This window comes from Anoplophora glabripennis, unplaced genomic scaffold, assembly GCF_000390285.2.
Source record: "Anoplophora glabripennis isolate ALB-LARVAE unplaced genomic scaffold, Agla_2.0 scaffold397, whole genome shotgun sequence".
Taxonomy (NCBI): Eukaryota; Metazoa; Arthropoda; class Insecta; order Coleoptera; family Cerambycidae; genus Anoplophora; species Anoplophora glabripennis.
The window spans coordinates 152,381-170,010 of record NW_019416531.1 but is presented as its reverse complement, the minus strand read 5'-3'; the positions used below and the strand labels follow the sequence as shown (position 1 = coordinate 170,010).

Sequence of the window (17,630 nt, the reverse complement as noted above, 5' to 3'; positions counted from 1 at the left end):
AGAATTTTAAGACTATACAGAAAATACAGGAAAATAATAAATTATCGCTTTTAACGACATGAACGAAAATTTAGAATTAAGAATTATTATGGCAGAATTTCAACTTGTAGATAAATCGACGTAGGTACTTCGAAAATTAGTTTTAAGAAAATTGTTGAAATAAAAAAATGGCCTATGTGGAGCAATGATAATTATTATTATTGTTTTGACTTATTATTCCTCAGTATAACATATGGGAATCTGAAATAAAAAAAAAGTTGTTGGATAGTGATCTTTCGTTTTCATCATTCAATTAATTTTAGCCTATTTTCTATTTAAATACAATCTAAATGAGCCAATTTATCCACAAATTGAAATTCTGATATAGTTTAGGTCTAAGCAGTTCTTTGTATTTAGGTAAATTTTACAACTTTGTTTACTTGTTATTAACAATGAAGGACATTATGAAGGACATTATCGTATAACCCTACGGTTCCTGTAATTTGTAATAAAGTGATTTAAAGTTTTGGACCTAAAAACAGGTAACTCGGGATTTCCGATAATATTCATGGTACCTAGCGTACCTCTACCCACTATAAATAGCCATGTAGCAGGCCTTTGGTCAGTGAGGAATAAATGATCATGTTAAGCACTTCAATCAGTCTAAGCATACAGTCTACAAAGTAAATAAACTAGTGCAAGCAATAAGAAGTTCATCATTCCAATCCCAAACACCATGTTTTTAATTCTAAATATTCTTTACTATCACTTTTTTGTGGCTTTAAATTTTTATCAATTTTTTCATTTTCCAGACACAGTCCAGACGTATCTATTAATTTTCTATAGCAACATTGTTGGAAAACAAACAAAATTTATTGAAAAATAAAAAGTTTTCCTTCCCATCCTATCAATAGTTTCAATCTTATCATAGGTATGGTATTTAAAGACTTTTATAACCCAAACCATGCTAGGTTGAGACAAATCATGCCACAAAAATTGAATAACAGTTACTTGCCCTACCCTAATCTTCACCACCTTTTCTGTTATAGATTTTGCTTAGAGAGTAAATATTGCAATTATAAAAAAAGAAATAAATAAGTATCGTTACAAATAAATAAGTACTGTTGGATCCTGACGACATAGTTTATAAAAATATTTCCAAATTGTACCAGCTATATTAAACGGGTTCTAGATGATGCGGTCACTTGCCAAATATTTGTCAAACGTAAAAAACACCGTATTGTGTTGATGCTGCATATTGATCCATTCCAAAACATTTCTTCACTTGCCAGTTATTCGCCATAGCTATTCAAAAATTCGTAATTTCTCTACATTTACAAAAAATTGCAAGTATAACATTAATAAATATATGAAGCGACATTTGTTATGTGTTAGCTTTGTTTTTGTGTGGTTTCTAGACATCCATCAAGAAGCCCATTGTTCAGTCAGCGCTCGGCATTGACGCGGTGTATATGTGTCCCAACCTTAATTTTTGAGGATAATAGAAACAACATTTTCTGACCAGCATAAGCATTGTTATAAAATTGTCCCGATCTCCCCTATTTGAATCAGTTGCATTCCAAACACGCCAATTAACTACACCATAATTAAAAAACGATGTAACTTTCATTACCATCGGTTTTTATTTTAAATTATAATTAGACCATTATCCAAAAGAACGTAACAGAGTGATTTTAAACATTAGATTACCTGTAATTTAAAATTATTACTTAACAGAGGAAAATCATCGAGCAAGGACTCGTGTTTTTATAATGTTTAATAATTTCGCAACGCAAACGAGCGGTGTTTGAAAATTTATTTTGTTTTATTTGCCGACAAATTGTGTCTAAACCCGATATCAAAACGTAAGTTCGGGTAAATTATTCTTGTTTGATTTCCCAGTTATTGTGTGCGCGGTGCAAACAATGTCTTGATCAGGAAACGGATGGTTTAATTTTGCCGTAAAAATACAGCGCATAGTTGTTGCAGTGTTAGTTTAGTTCCATGTGAGTATACCGTAGCTGTAGGAGATAATGTCACTGTTAGAAATACTACCATTATAGCAGCAACTTATTAGGTTAGTTCGTATGATACAAAAACCATCAAGGTGTGTTGCAAAAATTGTTTATCTATGCTCTATTTGAACAAATTTAATACTGGCAGTGCTCTTGCTATGTATTTACACTATTTTGTAAACAATATGTTATCAACATTTTTCAACGAAGAAAGGAAAATTTTTGAGAGTGAAGTACTTACTGATAACCTGCGACCACATAAACAAAGATGTTTTCGGTGAATTTGCTGTGTAAAAAGTGTAAATACGAATAGAATTATAGACATGTGCAGTGAAAATTTTCATGTTAATGTGAAAGAATGCAATTCTGTATACTCTAACAATTAGCGCGGGGATTAACAACGTTTGACGATGACTGGTGAGACGATTTATAAAATTCATTTTCAAGAAGCTGCATGTATCGTTTTAAAATAGTATCAGGGTCACTACAAGTATATACATCTTTTATTACATTGAAAAGAAATTCGTGTAGTAAACAGGCAAATCAATTTTAGTTCTTGAAAAAGATATTTTTACATATGTCGAAAAATATATAAAAACAAAAAATAACGAAAATGTACATTTGTAGTACGTCGTACTTAACAACAAAAAAGTATATAATAATTGCGATAATTTGTACGTTTTCGGTTTTTTTTGTTTGTACTTTAAAGACAGTTGATTTAGTAATTTATATTATATAATAAGATCATATAAATCGACACTAATTTTAAAATATTCAATTAGGGAAAAAATTAAAGGTCAATTTTGATACTTCCAATGTTGGATCCAATTTAAAATAGATAAATTTTTCTTGTTTTATCCTGCACGTAACATGTTACTAATATGGTTGTCATTTCAAAAAGAAATATTTCTCTTTATAAATTTACACGAAGCTAGTTATTTGTTTATTTTTTTTTTGTTAAAAACCCTAATACCATTAAAGTCCAATTAAATAAGCCTTTAAATCAAAATTTTGGTCAACTTGCCTAAATTTTTAATATGAGTTAGTATGATGTATATTATAACAATAAATGACTATTGAATGAATAATTTTTTGTTCAACCCCCGGCCAAGGGTGTAAAAAGATAAAACAAAGGGGTTTTTCAAGATATCTCAAAAGGGGTAAGGGCTAGAAAAACAAGTTTCGTATAAAAGTTGTAAAGCAAGCAATTCTACATAAAAATGGCATCTTGACTTTTTCTTGTACTATTAAAATTAACAGAGTTAGGGAGGCTAGAAGTTAAGGGAAGATTTCAGAAATTTAAAAGAATCATAACAAGCAGAAAATGAATGAATTTTGCTATTTTTTTTTCAATCTACTCGAAAAAAATTATTTTCAGCGAAATAAATATATCTTTTAATTTTTAATAAGAAAGTTGTAACAATTTCAAATTTTTAATCGTTAATTTTAATGATTTAACAAAACTAAAATAATTTTTTTCTATATTATTCGATTGATTATTTGAAATAATGAAAAGTTGCGTTCGACATTTTTTTACGTTTGTTTTTTAGACAGATACAAATTTATTTACCTTTATATCTTTTAGCTCTTTTGACACTGCCAGGACAAAGATAAAAAATCACGTTCGCTTTGTCGCACTCATGGTACCGAAGTCGTGGACAACTCGTATGCCTATGACAGAGATAGATTATTTCGTTCATTATTGTCAATACGCGTGCGTCAGTAAACGTGTGTTTCTTTAAATTATTGTATGCTCAATATCCATTGTTAATCTCAAAAAGGTAAATATTAATAAGGTCTAATAATTTTTGTTGATTAAATTTTGTAAAAGCTCGATATTTTTACCCATTCTTGTCAATGTAAAACATGTGGAAATTTATTTATTAATACTTGTAAACTTGTAGTCTGAATGATATTAATAATAACATAGTGATAACAATAACATAAATATATATCATATAATTTCCTGTCCAAAACATTAAGAGAACAAGAAATTTTCTTACAAGGAAACTACCTCATCCCGAACACTCCGATTTTCAAGATTTTTATATATGTTGTAGAACATAAAAAATTAAGACACGTATCTTTATTTTACTTATTGCGAAAAACAAATATTTCGCAAGTGATTCCGTGTTTGGGGGTTGCTACCCTTATTCTTTATTTCAGAAAAACTATATTTTTTACTTATAAAAAAATTATATTTACTCAAAAAGAATTAAAAATATATGATTTATGTAAACAAATTGACAAAATTGAATTGACCTGTTTCGGGGTTTTCATTATATAAAATCTCTGTTTAGGGGGAGAACAACAAATTTGAAATTGTTATAACTTTCTTATTAAAAATTTAAAAATATATCTATTTCTCTGAAAAGAAAGGTTTCATTTTTTAGTGTAGATTGAAAAAAAAAATTACAAAATTCATACATTTTTCTGCTTGTTATGATTTTTTAAATTTCTGAAATCTTCCCTTAACTTCTAGCCTCCCTAACTCTGTTAATTTAAAAAAAAAACAAGAAAAAGTCAAGAGGCTACGAAACTTTTTTCTCTAGCCCTTACCCCTTTTGAGTTATCTTAAAAAACTCCTTTGTTTTATCTTTTTTCACCCTTGGCCGGGGGTTGTACAAAAAATTACTGTCACTTATTATTATAATATACCTCAAACTAACTCATATTAAAAATTCGGGCCAGTTGAACAAAATTTCGATTTAAAGGCTTATTTAATTGGACTATAGGTTGTGTTTTTTGGTAGATATTACCTAAATACAGTTAATTATAAAAACTATGGCTAATCAAATCAGGATGCAGTAACGAAACAAGCAAAACTGCATGCAGGATGTAAATTATTTCTCAATAGCATTACCTCAAGATCAGATTAAGATTCCTTTGTTGTCATGGAGCAACAATAGTTGCTTTGCGAAAACGGAATAATACTAATTAACAACCACGAAGTTCACATTTTCTGTTACCGTTCACCGTTTTTTAACACAAATTTGGCTGCATGAAAACGACAAAAAATATATCTTGAAAGTTAGCTTCACTAATGTTACTCTTGTTGTGACATTTGCCTAGACTTTCCAAAGAGAATAGTCTGGATGTTTTAAAAATAGCATTTAATTATATAAAATTTATAATAAGGCAAATGAAACTTTAAGTAGGTACCTACTTAATAATGATAAACTTAATATAGTACTAATAACTGGTGCCAACCAAGGTTTGGGACTGACCATAGAAGTGATAAAAATTTGGTAGGATCCTTTGGAAGGATTAAAACCCTTCCAAAGGTGACCAGTATTGAGATAACTGCATATTCAATATAGAACTTATACCTGCGATTACTGAAAATCTAAGCGATGAAATTTTTTTTAATCTTCAAATTTAGTTTCAGCACATCAAAATCTATAAGACATAATAGGTCTGATCTAAAAACCCAAAAAAATTATTTTTTTGTCGGCCTGTGTCATCAGTAATGAAATGACTTAAAATATTACCTGCATATTAATTTTTATATTTTTATTAATTTTTTTAGCATTATTTTTTGTTTATGATTTAATTTATTTTTTCCTCTGTGACAAAGTACCTAATCAATGAAATAAAAAAATGGTTTGATTTATGTTGACATCCACAACTTTTAGTATTACATGTAAGTATAGATACTTATAATACAGATTGCATTACGGCACCTAACCAGAAATATTTTTGGGACACATAGGTAGATAATGTCCATAAGAAATAAATTATAAATTTAATATAATTTAATGTTGTGAAAATATCAAATTTTGAGAATTACAATTACAGATATTATTAGATTCTAAAAATTGAAATGTGAAAATTTGGACAATTTTTTCTAATCAAACTTTTAACAAAGAAATATAAACTTAACACTAATATATTTTGTTGTTATTTACATATTTTTTATTAGTAGTTTCGTCACGAATTCCACATAAGCACATACAACGAAATTGCAAATACGTGATAAATATTATCTACAGGACCTAGCTAATTTTAATACTTTTGTCGAAATCGAACTATTTGGATGACTTCAATTATGAGAATGCCTAAATGACATCAGGTATTTTTTCTGGTGATATAAAATGGCCTTGAACTTGAAACGTATGAGGCCCAAAACCAATTTTAACGTTTGTTCAAATAAGCAGTTGCATCTAACGAAAAGTATTGCTTGCTTATAAATGTTGCTATTAATAATTTTAGCTAATTAAAACCTTACTAGTCTAAGTAAGTACACAAAAACTTTGTTTTCATAACGTAAAATGTTATGTTGTTTATGTATCTAGTAGTACCGTAATCCGTAACAAAATTTAATTTACGTACCTTTACTTAGACACATGTTTTACTTTATTGTGAGTCTACTGAAAGAAAAGCTATTTTTCTACGTGTTCTTCCATACACCCACACATATGCATGTAAATATTCATAAAAAATGAGGAACATTGTTATCGTGTCATTAACATATCAAAAAAATTTTCCAGCTAATGGATAACAGGTATTATTTGTCAAAATATGTTAAAGGAATTATATCAAACACGCAACAAAATTTTTATAGGGTAAATGAACCCACAAAAACTTAAATACTCATTTTTTTTTCTGAATAGTATAATAAGTAATTAATTTCTATTGAGAAAAGAAACTAAATTTAGTGGATATAGGTTCATGTCATGCATGCATGGCAAGATATAAGGTAAATTAACATAACAGCTAAATTAGTAAAATTACAGGGGTATATTGACGCCGAAAATGAGTGTTAGGCATAGATATTTTTTTAAATAAAATATATTTTAAAAACGAACATAAACCACAAATGTTTCTATATGTACAGTCGTATAATTTTTTAAATTATTTTTAAATTAAAACCTAAAGTAAAGAGTTATTAAAATAAGTTTCATTTTCTGCAAAACCTTTATTCAAGTACGGTTTTTACAACAAATCAATAACTTTGACGCACATAATTTGTCTCTAATTTAGATGATGGTTATTTACATCGTACTACAACAATGTTAATAAAATGCCTGATGTGATGAATAACGATGTATTTTTTATATTCTCCGAAATATTAACCGCGATATTGTTACTTTTATAGTAGTAGTATAGTGATTTCAATATTTTCAGATTTTTATTAACAATGTAAACATAACATAGACGAATGGAAACCATTGATTTATTGGTCTGCGCTGAAGTTAATAATAGAACATATGTTAGTGAAATATTTTTTCCCAACAATAGAAGTCGACGTAATACAATACGATTTAATCAAAAAGTTAGTGACGTTTACCAATAATCCAATTGTTAATTTTTTTATATCTGATAGATTCATTGTTAAAATTACTGTATGAGTGCTAATTGAAGTTATTTATTTTAAAATTACTAGTTAAATTTGTAATCCCCTTTATTCCGCTAATTAAGAGATAAAAAAGTTCACCTTTTCGGAGAATCAGTAAACATTGATTTTTCTCCACCTCACTAACCAAAACAAGCCATTAAATTTGACCTCCGTTACATACTAAATAATAAATTAGATGTAATCAATACTAAATCTTGAACAATTTTTATTAAAACTTGCATTAATACATTAAGAAAGATATAATCAAATCTTCCAAAATTATAATTGAGTCTAGATCTCCAATCGTAATCATGTGGATTTAGAACTAAGTAGACATTGGTGATATTTGTGAATATTTCTGAAAAATTGTTCATATTATATTTAAGTCAACAAATACATGTATACTGTGCTCTATACTACACTGTACCTCTCTATCAATCAATATTTATCTTATTTGAAAAAAACATATTTTAACACGAAATAATTACCTGCAAAACGATTATTCTGACATAACTATGTTTGATTTTAGTCATAGGCGTCCGGTTTTAAAATTAAGAAAATGATGGGCTTCTTTAAAAATATATTAGTAAATTTTTTATTTAAAAATTAATACTATATTCTAATTTAGAATATCCTACCAAATTCGATTAAAATATATTCAAAAAAAGCTTTGCGTTAAATTTTTTATATTTTTTTATAAAGCTATTCAATCCCCGATCAATTTCTTCTAGCATCGTTGGTAATAAAAATTTAGGGAAAGAATGTATCTGCCCTTAAGATTTTCGCATTTATTTATAACATTCACAATAGAAAAAAATTCACGGCAAAAGAACAAATAAAACAAAATGACATTAAATAATAAAATAATTACCTTTTATTATTTTTCTTCTTACCTATTTCTTGCTTAGTAATTTTACTAACTTTCTTAATAGCAAACTCATCCTTATAAAACTTTCTTTTACATAGTGCTCCAGAAATGGAGATAATTATTGTCATTTAATATTGCACTGGACACATACCTGTTACTCGATAGATTACTGAGAGACAAAATACAAAATTTAAACAATGGATGACTATATAGAATGTTTTCAGAAGATGAAAATAAATGAAAATTCTTTATTTCCTAGGCGAAAAATAATGTTTCTGTTTCAATCAATAAATATTTTTCATCTGCTCCCACTATAGTAAATAGACTATTAATACATTGTTTTTAAAGAGGTAAGTGGATATTACCAAAGAAGTGGAAGTTGCTATGGATAACGGGAGGTAAGTAAGGTAACTTAACTCGCTAGGCAAAAAAGCGAGTTTCTTTTGAGTTATTAATGCATATTTTATGAACAAATAAATAGAAATATTACATTTTATTAATTATTATGAGTGAATATTTATCGTAATTGTACAGTTATTACACTTAGTAACATTTATAAAATCTGAATAATTATTCCCCTCGCGTTTACTAATTGTCACATTTTTCTCAAAATGATTTCACCGCTCCACTTCAGTCACCGGAGGCTCAGCATTATCTTACTGATCCATTAAAACAACATGATGCGACGTACTACTATAACCTGGAGTTGAAGTGTCATTGTAAAGAATCCTGTTGGCTATTTCACTTTTGTTACTTAAACTGTCAGCAACATAACTTTCTGCAATTGTGGCTGATTTCCTCCCACCACGTCTCTTGATTGCTAATACATCAACTCCTGCATTAGCCAGTAACGTTGCCGATGTTCTTCGGAATGAATGGCCTGTATATATTTCAGGATGTTCTAGTTTCAAAAACTGTGCAATCTTATTAGGAATCATAGAAAGGGTATTCTTGCCGACTGGTTGGTTGTAACATCTACCTGCTTGATAGCCCATAAAAAAGCGTGAAATTTCATTTTTAATTTCCAATCTAATCTTGATATGTTTCTTGAGAATTTCTAGGTGAGAAATGGGACTCAGGCCATTTTTAGAATCTGGAATTGTAACTGAAGTAGTATCATCGATATTTTTGAAATTGAGGTTGTCCAAAGTAAGCATTAACTCATCAGAACGGTAATGCCTAAGACCGTCACTACCTTCATTAGCAAATATGTATTATTGGGTGCTTGAACGAGAAAATCGTTTTCTCTTATTACTTTTAAACAACAAAAAATCAGCTACTTCTTATGTAGGATTAAATATGATATATATTCTAACCAATCGTTCTTATTTCGAAGTAACCTTAATACACTATAAAAGAATAATTTTATTATGTACTATAGAAATCAACATACATGTCACGAACCGTCATTATGCATCGATCTGTATATTAATAGTACAACATTCATGCCTGTTGGTGGCGCACACACACGCTTTACCATTGAAGAGTATGTACTTAATTATACTGCATATTCACTTACAAATTATTTAAATTCATTGAATAACTCACTATCTCATCAGTAAGAAAAGCCATACTTTGTAAATTTTTTTTAACTTTCGTTGAGTTTTTGAAAAATGGAACGTTGATGTTAGTTGGCGTAAATGTATTCCAATTACTATACTCCAAAAATGTATTGAACCTAGAACTTACGTGAACATACCCATTAGCTTCAATTATATAAATTCATCAAAAGAGAATTTATTTAGACGAAACGGATTTACATAGTTGAATAACATACTATGCTGTATAATGCACATTAATAATTTAATATAATTATTTCTGTAGACTGAAAAGAATTCAGCAAGCGCATCTTGAATTTCAGTGAAGACTTTTTAAATAAATAATCCTAGACGTTTCACTTTAACAGAGTCTCTTTGAAGTGTTATGTTGGTAGTAGTTGTAATATGATGACATTCCTTATAATGATTTAACTCGAATATATGCAAAATTTTTGAAGATCATTAATTTTTTCAATTACCTTATACTCACTCTCTCATACTACTGCCCAAACATTGAAGCCGTAGCTGATGATACCGCCAGAGGTCGCGCTACTCTACACAATGCCAGTCTCAGCCAAAGTAGAGAAATACGTACCAAGGAACCCAAACTACCTTACACGAGCGGCGCGATTTAAAACTTTCACCAAACTTTCCAAAACTTTTGCCAAAAGTCGCTAACAGGATTCAAGTTGTCCAAACACTGAAGCCGCAGCAGGCGACACCGCCAGAGGACGATGACGCGCTGTGAAAATATAAATGTTATCCCAGGTTCAAATTTCGAAAACTAAAATTTTCCGATTATTACGGAATTCGAACTGGGAAAAGTGCTATGCCAAGAATACAAGTCTTTCATCAGTTGTAGTTAGCAACATCCAAAGGATGAGTAAAATCCAGAGAAACCAATGGTCTAGAATTATGGCGAACTTATCAACGACCGTGATCGAACGATATCTGGCCAGTATGTGTAATATGATCTAAATTATTGTGATTTTGCATTGTGTAAAGAAAGCAAAATTATTTTAAATTTGGCTTTTTTGCTTCCAATAATTTGGCAAAAAAACTTGATTATGTATCGATGTTTAAAATATTTGTACGCATAGTAGGTTCGTCTATGTACTTTGAAGCAGTATTTAAGTATTTTCTTAATGTAACTATAAGCTCCTTGCAATCTCTTAAAACTACATATTTGGATAGCAAAGTTAGAAACCCATAATGAGGTCTAGAAAGTAGTTCCATGACAAATAAGCCATAGCAGTAATGGAGCTTATCTCAGTAATCTCCCTGACTGGCGGCTATTTTGCGAAATTTTATAGCTGAGAATTAAAAAATTAGATGCAGTACCTATTAAACCAACTTTGTGTGTAGAAACAAAATTAACTGATTCTATTTGCATTAATTAATCGATCAAATTATTGTTCGTTTCAGCGGGCACGGTCAATAAAATGCGTGCCGACAATGCCGACACCTGTATCAATATTGACCATGTGAACCTGGACAACAACTACAAGAACAGACTAGTAGAAGCATCCGTCCAAACGACGCACCTAGTGCCGTACAGACTACGATTTTGGCCTGGAACAAACTGTGATGTGAAATTAAGTCCTTCCGAAACCAATTGCGCCCTAAAGGCGAAGTGCTGCTGTAGAATACTTAGTCAATGGATACTGTCCCAGGTCGGTCTGACGATCGTTGTCACTATATGGGCTCTTCTGGGTGCTTTAGCCTTCTTCAACACTGAAGGTAAGTATCTTTACTTCTTTGAGAAAATAAATGCAGTATTCAGCTTCATATTACCAGTTACAGCTCTGTTTCTCTGTAGTTTAACAGAAATACGAGTATCATTAAAGATATTCATCTTGAAGCACAAAAAATGGAGCAAATATACAATATTTAAGCGGAATATCGTTAATGGCCTTGCTAAATTTTTGGTACGAAAATACTAAAGAAGATATGATCTGGTTACAAATAAGCTGCACTACCTAATAATTTGAATATTCTAATTTTGCATTTCGTTAAGGTGGAGTCAAACGTGCTGCAAGATTAAAATTAAAATGACGACGGAGTATGGCATTGCTTCTTTTCCTATTACGGACTGCATTTATATATTTTTTCCATTAACTTTTGAATTTATGCATCAGAAATATCTAAGGTTTGTCTATAATTTGAATCGTTTAATTCCATGGAACAACTTGTGGTAATGAAAATATATTTTATGTCTAATGACTAGAACTATTTCAAGAATAGCAATATAACTAGTGAAACATATTGACGTAAAACGGTACTGCAAATGTTTACTTACTGTGGTGATATTGCGACGCAATAAATTCTTAAATTGGATAATGGAAAAATCAATCTAATGCATTTATTACTACAATTTTTTTTAATAAACTTTCTAACCAACTTTATGACATTTTATGAAATTATAAATTAATTGAGAATTTCCTATATTTTTGTTCATTTAGGTCCCAGAGAACAGGAGCAGTCTAGGACGTTAGCTAAAATTCAAAAAGATCTCTCTAAGGAATTGGCAAATGGTTTGAGAGAATCTATAGATCGTCAGGAAGAGTGGCCTTTCACGATCCACAGATATTTCGAAAGACACGAATCGCTCTTTTTAGAAGCCGTTGGAGCGGGTTTTGGGGAAGGAGGTGGAGGCAACATTTGGACGTACCCTGGATGCATTTTATTCGCTGTGTCGTTGTTGACTACATTAGGTAAGATTTATTATTACACAGACTGACGCAACTTCAATAATTAAGGGCGTGGATATGTCACGATACTTAAGATTTTACGATGAATTGGTCTCACAACTTGTGGAGTTATTGAGCAAATTAATTCTAGTATAGAAAAAATACATACTAAGTCTTAAGAACTTATTACGACTAAAAAATTGTAAATACTCAAAATTGTTTTAATTGAGAAAACGCTTAACATTGAATACCGGATCAAAGAGAAGACGGTTCTTTTTCTTTATATAAATAATCAATGTGCGCCAGTAAAATTTTCTCATGTGTTCCATATTCTTTGTACTTTTACTGGTACACCATTCCTCATAATAATACACGCAATCTCACAGAATTCGTGATTATTCTAGTAGAAGAGGATCCACTGCATTTTTAGCACTTTCTTGTAAATTGGTATCTATCATTACCTATATCACTCATTATTTTATTAAATTACAGTGAATATTCACTAAGAATCCTTTTGGTTTGTGTCATTTTCTACATACAGCAAAGGTCACAATAAATACACAATATGAACGTACAATATATTTAATGCTTTTCAGCCTTACAAAATAAGTGAATATGCGTAATAATACTATGAAAATTAAACGAGGTGGTTGGCTTTTCCAACAGTACGCCTAGCTTCCTAGAGACCTTGGAGAGGAGGGATTTTGGTTGTAGTACATACAGAGTGGGTGTAAACGGTCGACGTTAATACGTGCGCACTGTGACAAATTCCGGTTTAATTCGGAAAATTTTAAGTTAGGCCTCGGTAGCATTATAGGCCACTAAATAGAGGTTTTGTTTGTGACAAAAATACTAGTAGTAAACAGACTGTGCCGTCATATAAAATACAGTCTGTAGATATATGTTTATTATATTTCCTACTCCAATTTACCATTAATTAATTTTTTATGGGCAGTAGATATACAGGGTGTTTCAGAAAACATGGGCCAACGATCGGGGGCAGATTTATAACCTAAAAACAAGATTATTTTTCTACATCAACATGGGTCCGATTTTGGTTCTTTGCTTAACTAGAGTGTCAAAAGTTTTAAAATAAAATATGTTTTCTCCAGAAATTTAGATTTCCACTTTGAGGGAATTAAATGAAATTTAGACAATTAGCTATTTACAACTGAATACATATTCCTAGGTATTATTATGTTGAACATGAATTACATGACCGGACTTAGTTGCAAGCCTTTGGAAAGGTAAACGATACAGTCTTGTCAACTAATGTTTCTTAATCATAATTAGTAAATTAGTACCTATTGATTATTATGATTCACGATATAAATGTGCATGTAAAAATGCCGAACGTCAGGTATTCCTTCATTGAACTTACTGATATGCTGCTATGTTGTGGGGAAGCTAGACAAAATTCCGATTCTACGAGAAGATTGTATTTAGATAAGTTTCCTTTAAGAAGATCCTGACAAGAAAAATGTTGAAATGTTTGATTAAATCCAAGAGCTTGCTAGTAAGTCCGGTTCTGTAATTAATGTTCAAAATAATAATATCTAGGAATGTGTATTCGGTTTTATGTTGTCCAAATTTCATTTAATTTCCTTCAATGCAAATCTAGATTTTTGGAAAAAGCTAAGGAACGAAGCGAAATCAGACCCATGTTGATATGAAAAAATAATCTTGTTTTTAGGTCAGTAATCTGCCCCCGAGCGTTGACCCATGCTTTCTGAAATACCCTGAATAGGTAAACAATTTTATCATATTGTCAACAACCAGAAGCAGCGCAGCAGCTTTTTACACCCAAATTAACAAGCACAGTGACAGAGTGACAAGAATACACGGAATCACAATGATGTGAAACCTGTGGACATTCCTTGTTTTATTCCTGCATTTTTTGACATTTACGCGATTTGACATCAAACGTGAATTTGAAAGGTAAAGGTTTCTTACAAAATGTTCTTTTCTGTTCCAAAGGATACATATTTATGTGTCCTTGTATACCGTTAAGGAAATTTTATTAGTTACATTTTGTAAGTTGTTTATGAACGACTGTACAATAAAAACTATAACTAACAATATTCAAAATTGTATACCTATTTATAGTATATCCACTGCTCCTCATCTCCCGATATGCCCCCACTACTCGACCACGTACGCGCGTTCGGCCGTTTTTGAACATGTTTGGTAGAACTTTTCACCTATTTCGCATCATTTTGTCGGAAAATTAGAATATACGTTTTGTAGTATTATTCTTACTTTTAAAATCCTGCTGAAAAATTAAAATCGGACCACATCCAACGCATCCAGAAATTCAGATTGTCAAATTGATTGTCTACAAACTGTCTTTTACATGATGCCACAATCAGTTTGCTACTAGTATTTTTGTCACAAATTTACTGATTCTATTGATTGGCCTACTAAGTGAGTTCTAACTTGCTATAAATAAGAGCTCACTACACCCTACTGAATAGAGACAAGACTTTTGGTGTTGTAGCTGCAAACACGTTTCAGTAAAACGCACTTATGACAACATGCTTTTTTTTGTTGCCCTTGCAAATATTTCACTAACAGCCAAAATATCCTAGCAAAGCGCCTCACTGGGATAATTTTTTTCAGTGCACCAAAATGATGCAATGACAACGTATTGCAGACTTATCCGACTTTGTTGTCAAATGTTTACCCATATTTAATCGATTCTTGCATCAACAGACAGACCTGCGTCGTTATGAACTATATCAGTTTTAATAAAAAATGGAATTGCTCAATTTCTACAGTTAAATCTTCAATTTGAGAAATTTTTTCAATAAATTTAAAATTTCACGATATTTTGGCTATAGCAATTTTTTCATCGGCTTATTCAAATGACAATTTAAATGATTTGCTTTGCCAAATAGAATAACAGGCTGTATTCAAGTAAGTTGATATCCCAATGGAAAATGGCTTATAACTTGACCATTCCGAAATTTTCTATTTGGAACATATTAGATTTGCTTTCTCAGGACGAATCAAACGACACCATTCACTTCTCTATGCTCTCTGATCATCGAGATGTAAACTACTAGAATTGATTCAATGATTTATTTCGAGAGTTAAATTTACAAAACTCATTTGTAACGCGTTAGATATAGCCCACTTTTGACTATTTTCAGTGAGTTTATCCGATCGAAATTTGTGAGCACACAGATCGTTCCGTTTTCGTTGCATCTCAATTTTTGGGAGAATACCTGTCTACACAAATGTATTCACGCCAAAAAAATTGTTACATTATTAACTTCTATCTGGCAACTGACTAAGGTAGCTTGCAAATTTATTAACGTTTGTTTTAGGGTTTGGAGCTCCTGTTCCTCGAACATCTCTAGGCAGAGGTGCAGCAGTACTCTTCGCGTCGATAGGAATTCCCCTTCACTTCCTCCTAATCCTGAACATCGGCAACCTTGCAGCTATCCAGCTGCAAAAGCTGTCTCTTCGAAATTCTTCAACTGAAATACCAACTGCCCCACGCCCAAAATGGTTGAAACTATTCCCATTTCTATCCATATTGTTTTACTATCTTCTAGGTGTAGGCCTCTTCGGCTTTGCAAGGAGAAGAGATCCAGCGTCTTGCTTCATGTTTCCCTTGGACTTCACTGCGGCTGGTGGGGTGGCTACCGTTGATGGACAAATTAGGATTTTTTATGCGCTTTACCTTGAAATGGCTGTGACGCTAGCCGCGATCGTCGTGTCTCTCTTGCAAGCGTCTGCGACTAGAGGAATTGTTGATATAGGCTTAAAGTTAGGGCTGTTGACGAACACTTGAGCATCGCATGCCTTCCTCGACAGGCTTTTTGAGTTCGTTCAAATGGATGACATATCAAAGAATAAGTCAATTTTAGTTTTAATTGCATAATGGCAGATAATAATTTGTTTCTATTGACATTTGAGATTCGTGCACCAGAACTGAAGCAACTGATGATGTTTAAAGGAATTATAAAGCTTTACACAAAGTAGATGTAAGATAGTAAAGCTTTCTATGGATTTAAATCAATTTTAAAAAGACAGATAGTCAAAAATCTATTTATTAATATGTATATTAAAGGAAAATATATATATTTCAATTATGTGTTATTTTTTTACAACTTAGTTAACAAATATATTTATTTGATGGCTGTGAAAGAAATAGGAAAATGAACAAATATTTGTGACATACTACGAAAGAAACTAAAATTCGTTACTGAAGAGCACAATATTTGTAATAAATATAGTACAATCTACAAGTGCTTTACATTTTCTTCACCTTCTAATTTGCATTGTTAAATATTGGATCTTGAATAAATTAGGTTATTAAAAACAAATTACAATATTTGTACGATCTTTAATAGTATATTACGTAATAAGTGTTGTAAAAAGCATTTTACGCACGAATGGAAAAGTTACGCACGACGCCGCGTAGCGTCTGCGATCAATGCGATCAATATATGATTCCTATTACGTACAGTAAAAAATCACACAGCTTGGTAAAAAAATCGTACAGTTTTCCTAGCGACCGCCTAGCAACGGTCAATAGAAACAGTATTTTATTGACCGTTGCTATGCGGTTGCTAGGAAAACTGTACGATTTTTTTACCAAACTGTGCGATTTTTTTACCGTACGTAATAGGAATCTTACATTGATCTCAGACGGTGTGTTTTTAAGTATTTACAGTAGCGGTTGTAGATAAAAATAGAAATTGAACTTGTTCTTAATTACTGCTTTGACAATTGCCCGACATAAATACCAAAGCATATTTTTTTTATTTTTTTCTTAGATAATGTAATATCTACTGTTATAAATTCCTTATCATAAGTATGCCTTCCATCAATTTTCTTAATATTATTAAACCTAATTGTTCATATAATTTTAATTAAATTCTGTAAAAATATGGTGTTCACATTCCAACTCAGAGAGTACAGTAAACATAAACATACAGGTGTTCAACGTAAAAACGCACATTAATAAGAGTATTCCTAAATCCGTGCCTTTTAACAGCATAACATTTAAATATTTGAATATATGACACAATATGTTCTTTTCCTAGTCTTCAGTAAGAAAGTAGTTAAGACAGGCACTGAGTGCAAACTGAACCGATTTATGAAACTTTCGATTTCACATAATAATGACCAAATAAATTAATATTTTAAATTTAATTTGGAATTGCAAAATAAAACGTCAGTGTCTGTACT

General features: G+C 30.9%; 1 protein-coding gene across 3 annotated transcripts; it reads left to right on the top strand.

Moving 5' to 3' along the window:
* The first annotated feature begins 1,918 nt into the window (after nt 1-1,918).
* Nucleotides 1,919-16,515, top strand: LOC108910376. Of its 3 annotated transcripts, none has more exons than XM_018714967.1 (4): nt 1,919-1,985; nt 11,164-11,478; nt 12,201-12,452; nt 15,758-16,515. In XM_018714967.1, exons 2-4 carry the CDS (start codon nt 11,181-11,183, stop codon nt 16,225-16,227), a joined length of 1,020 nt encoding a protein of 339 aa, XP_018570483.1. In that variant the 5' UTR covers nt 1,919-1,985; nt 11,164-11,180; the 3' UTR covers nt 16,228-16,515. The 3 variants fall into 3 exon arrangements, with proteins under 3 accessions (XP_018570483.1, XP_018570482.1, XP_018570481.1); XM_018714966.1 differs by having other exon boundaries at nt 1,979-2,056; XM_018714965.1 differs by lacking the exon at nt 1,919-1,985 and adding an exon at nt 2,281-2,411.
* The last annotated feature ends 1,115 nt before the right edge of the window (nt 16,516-17,630 follow it).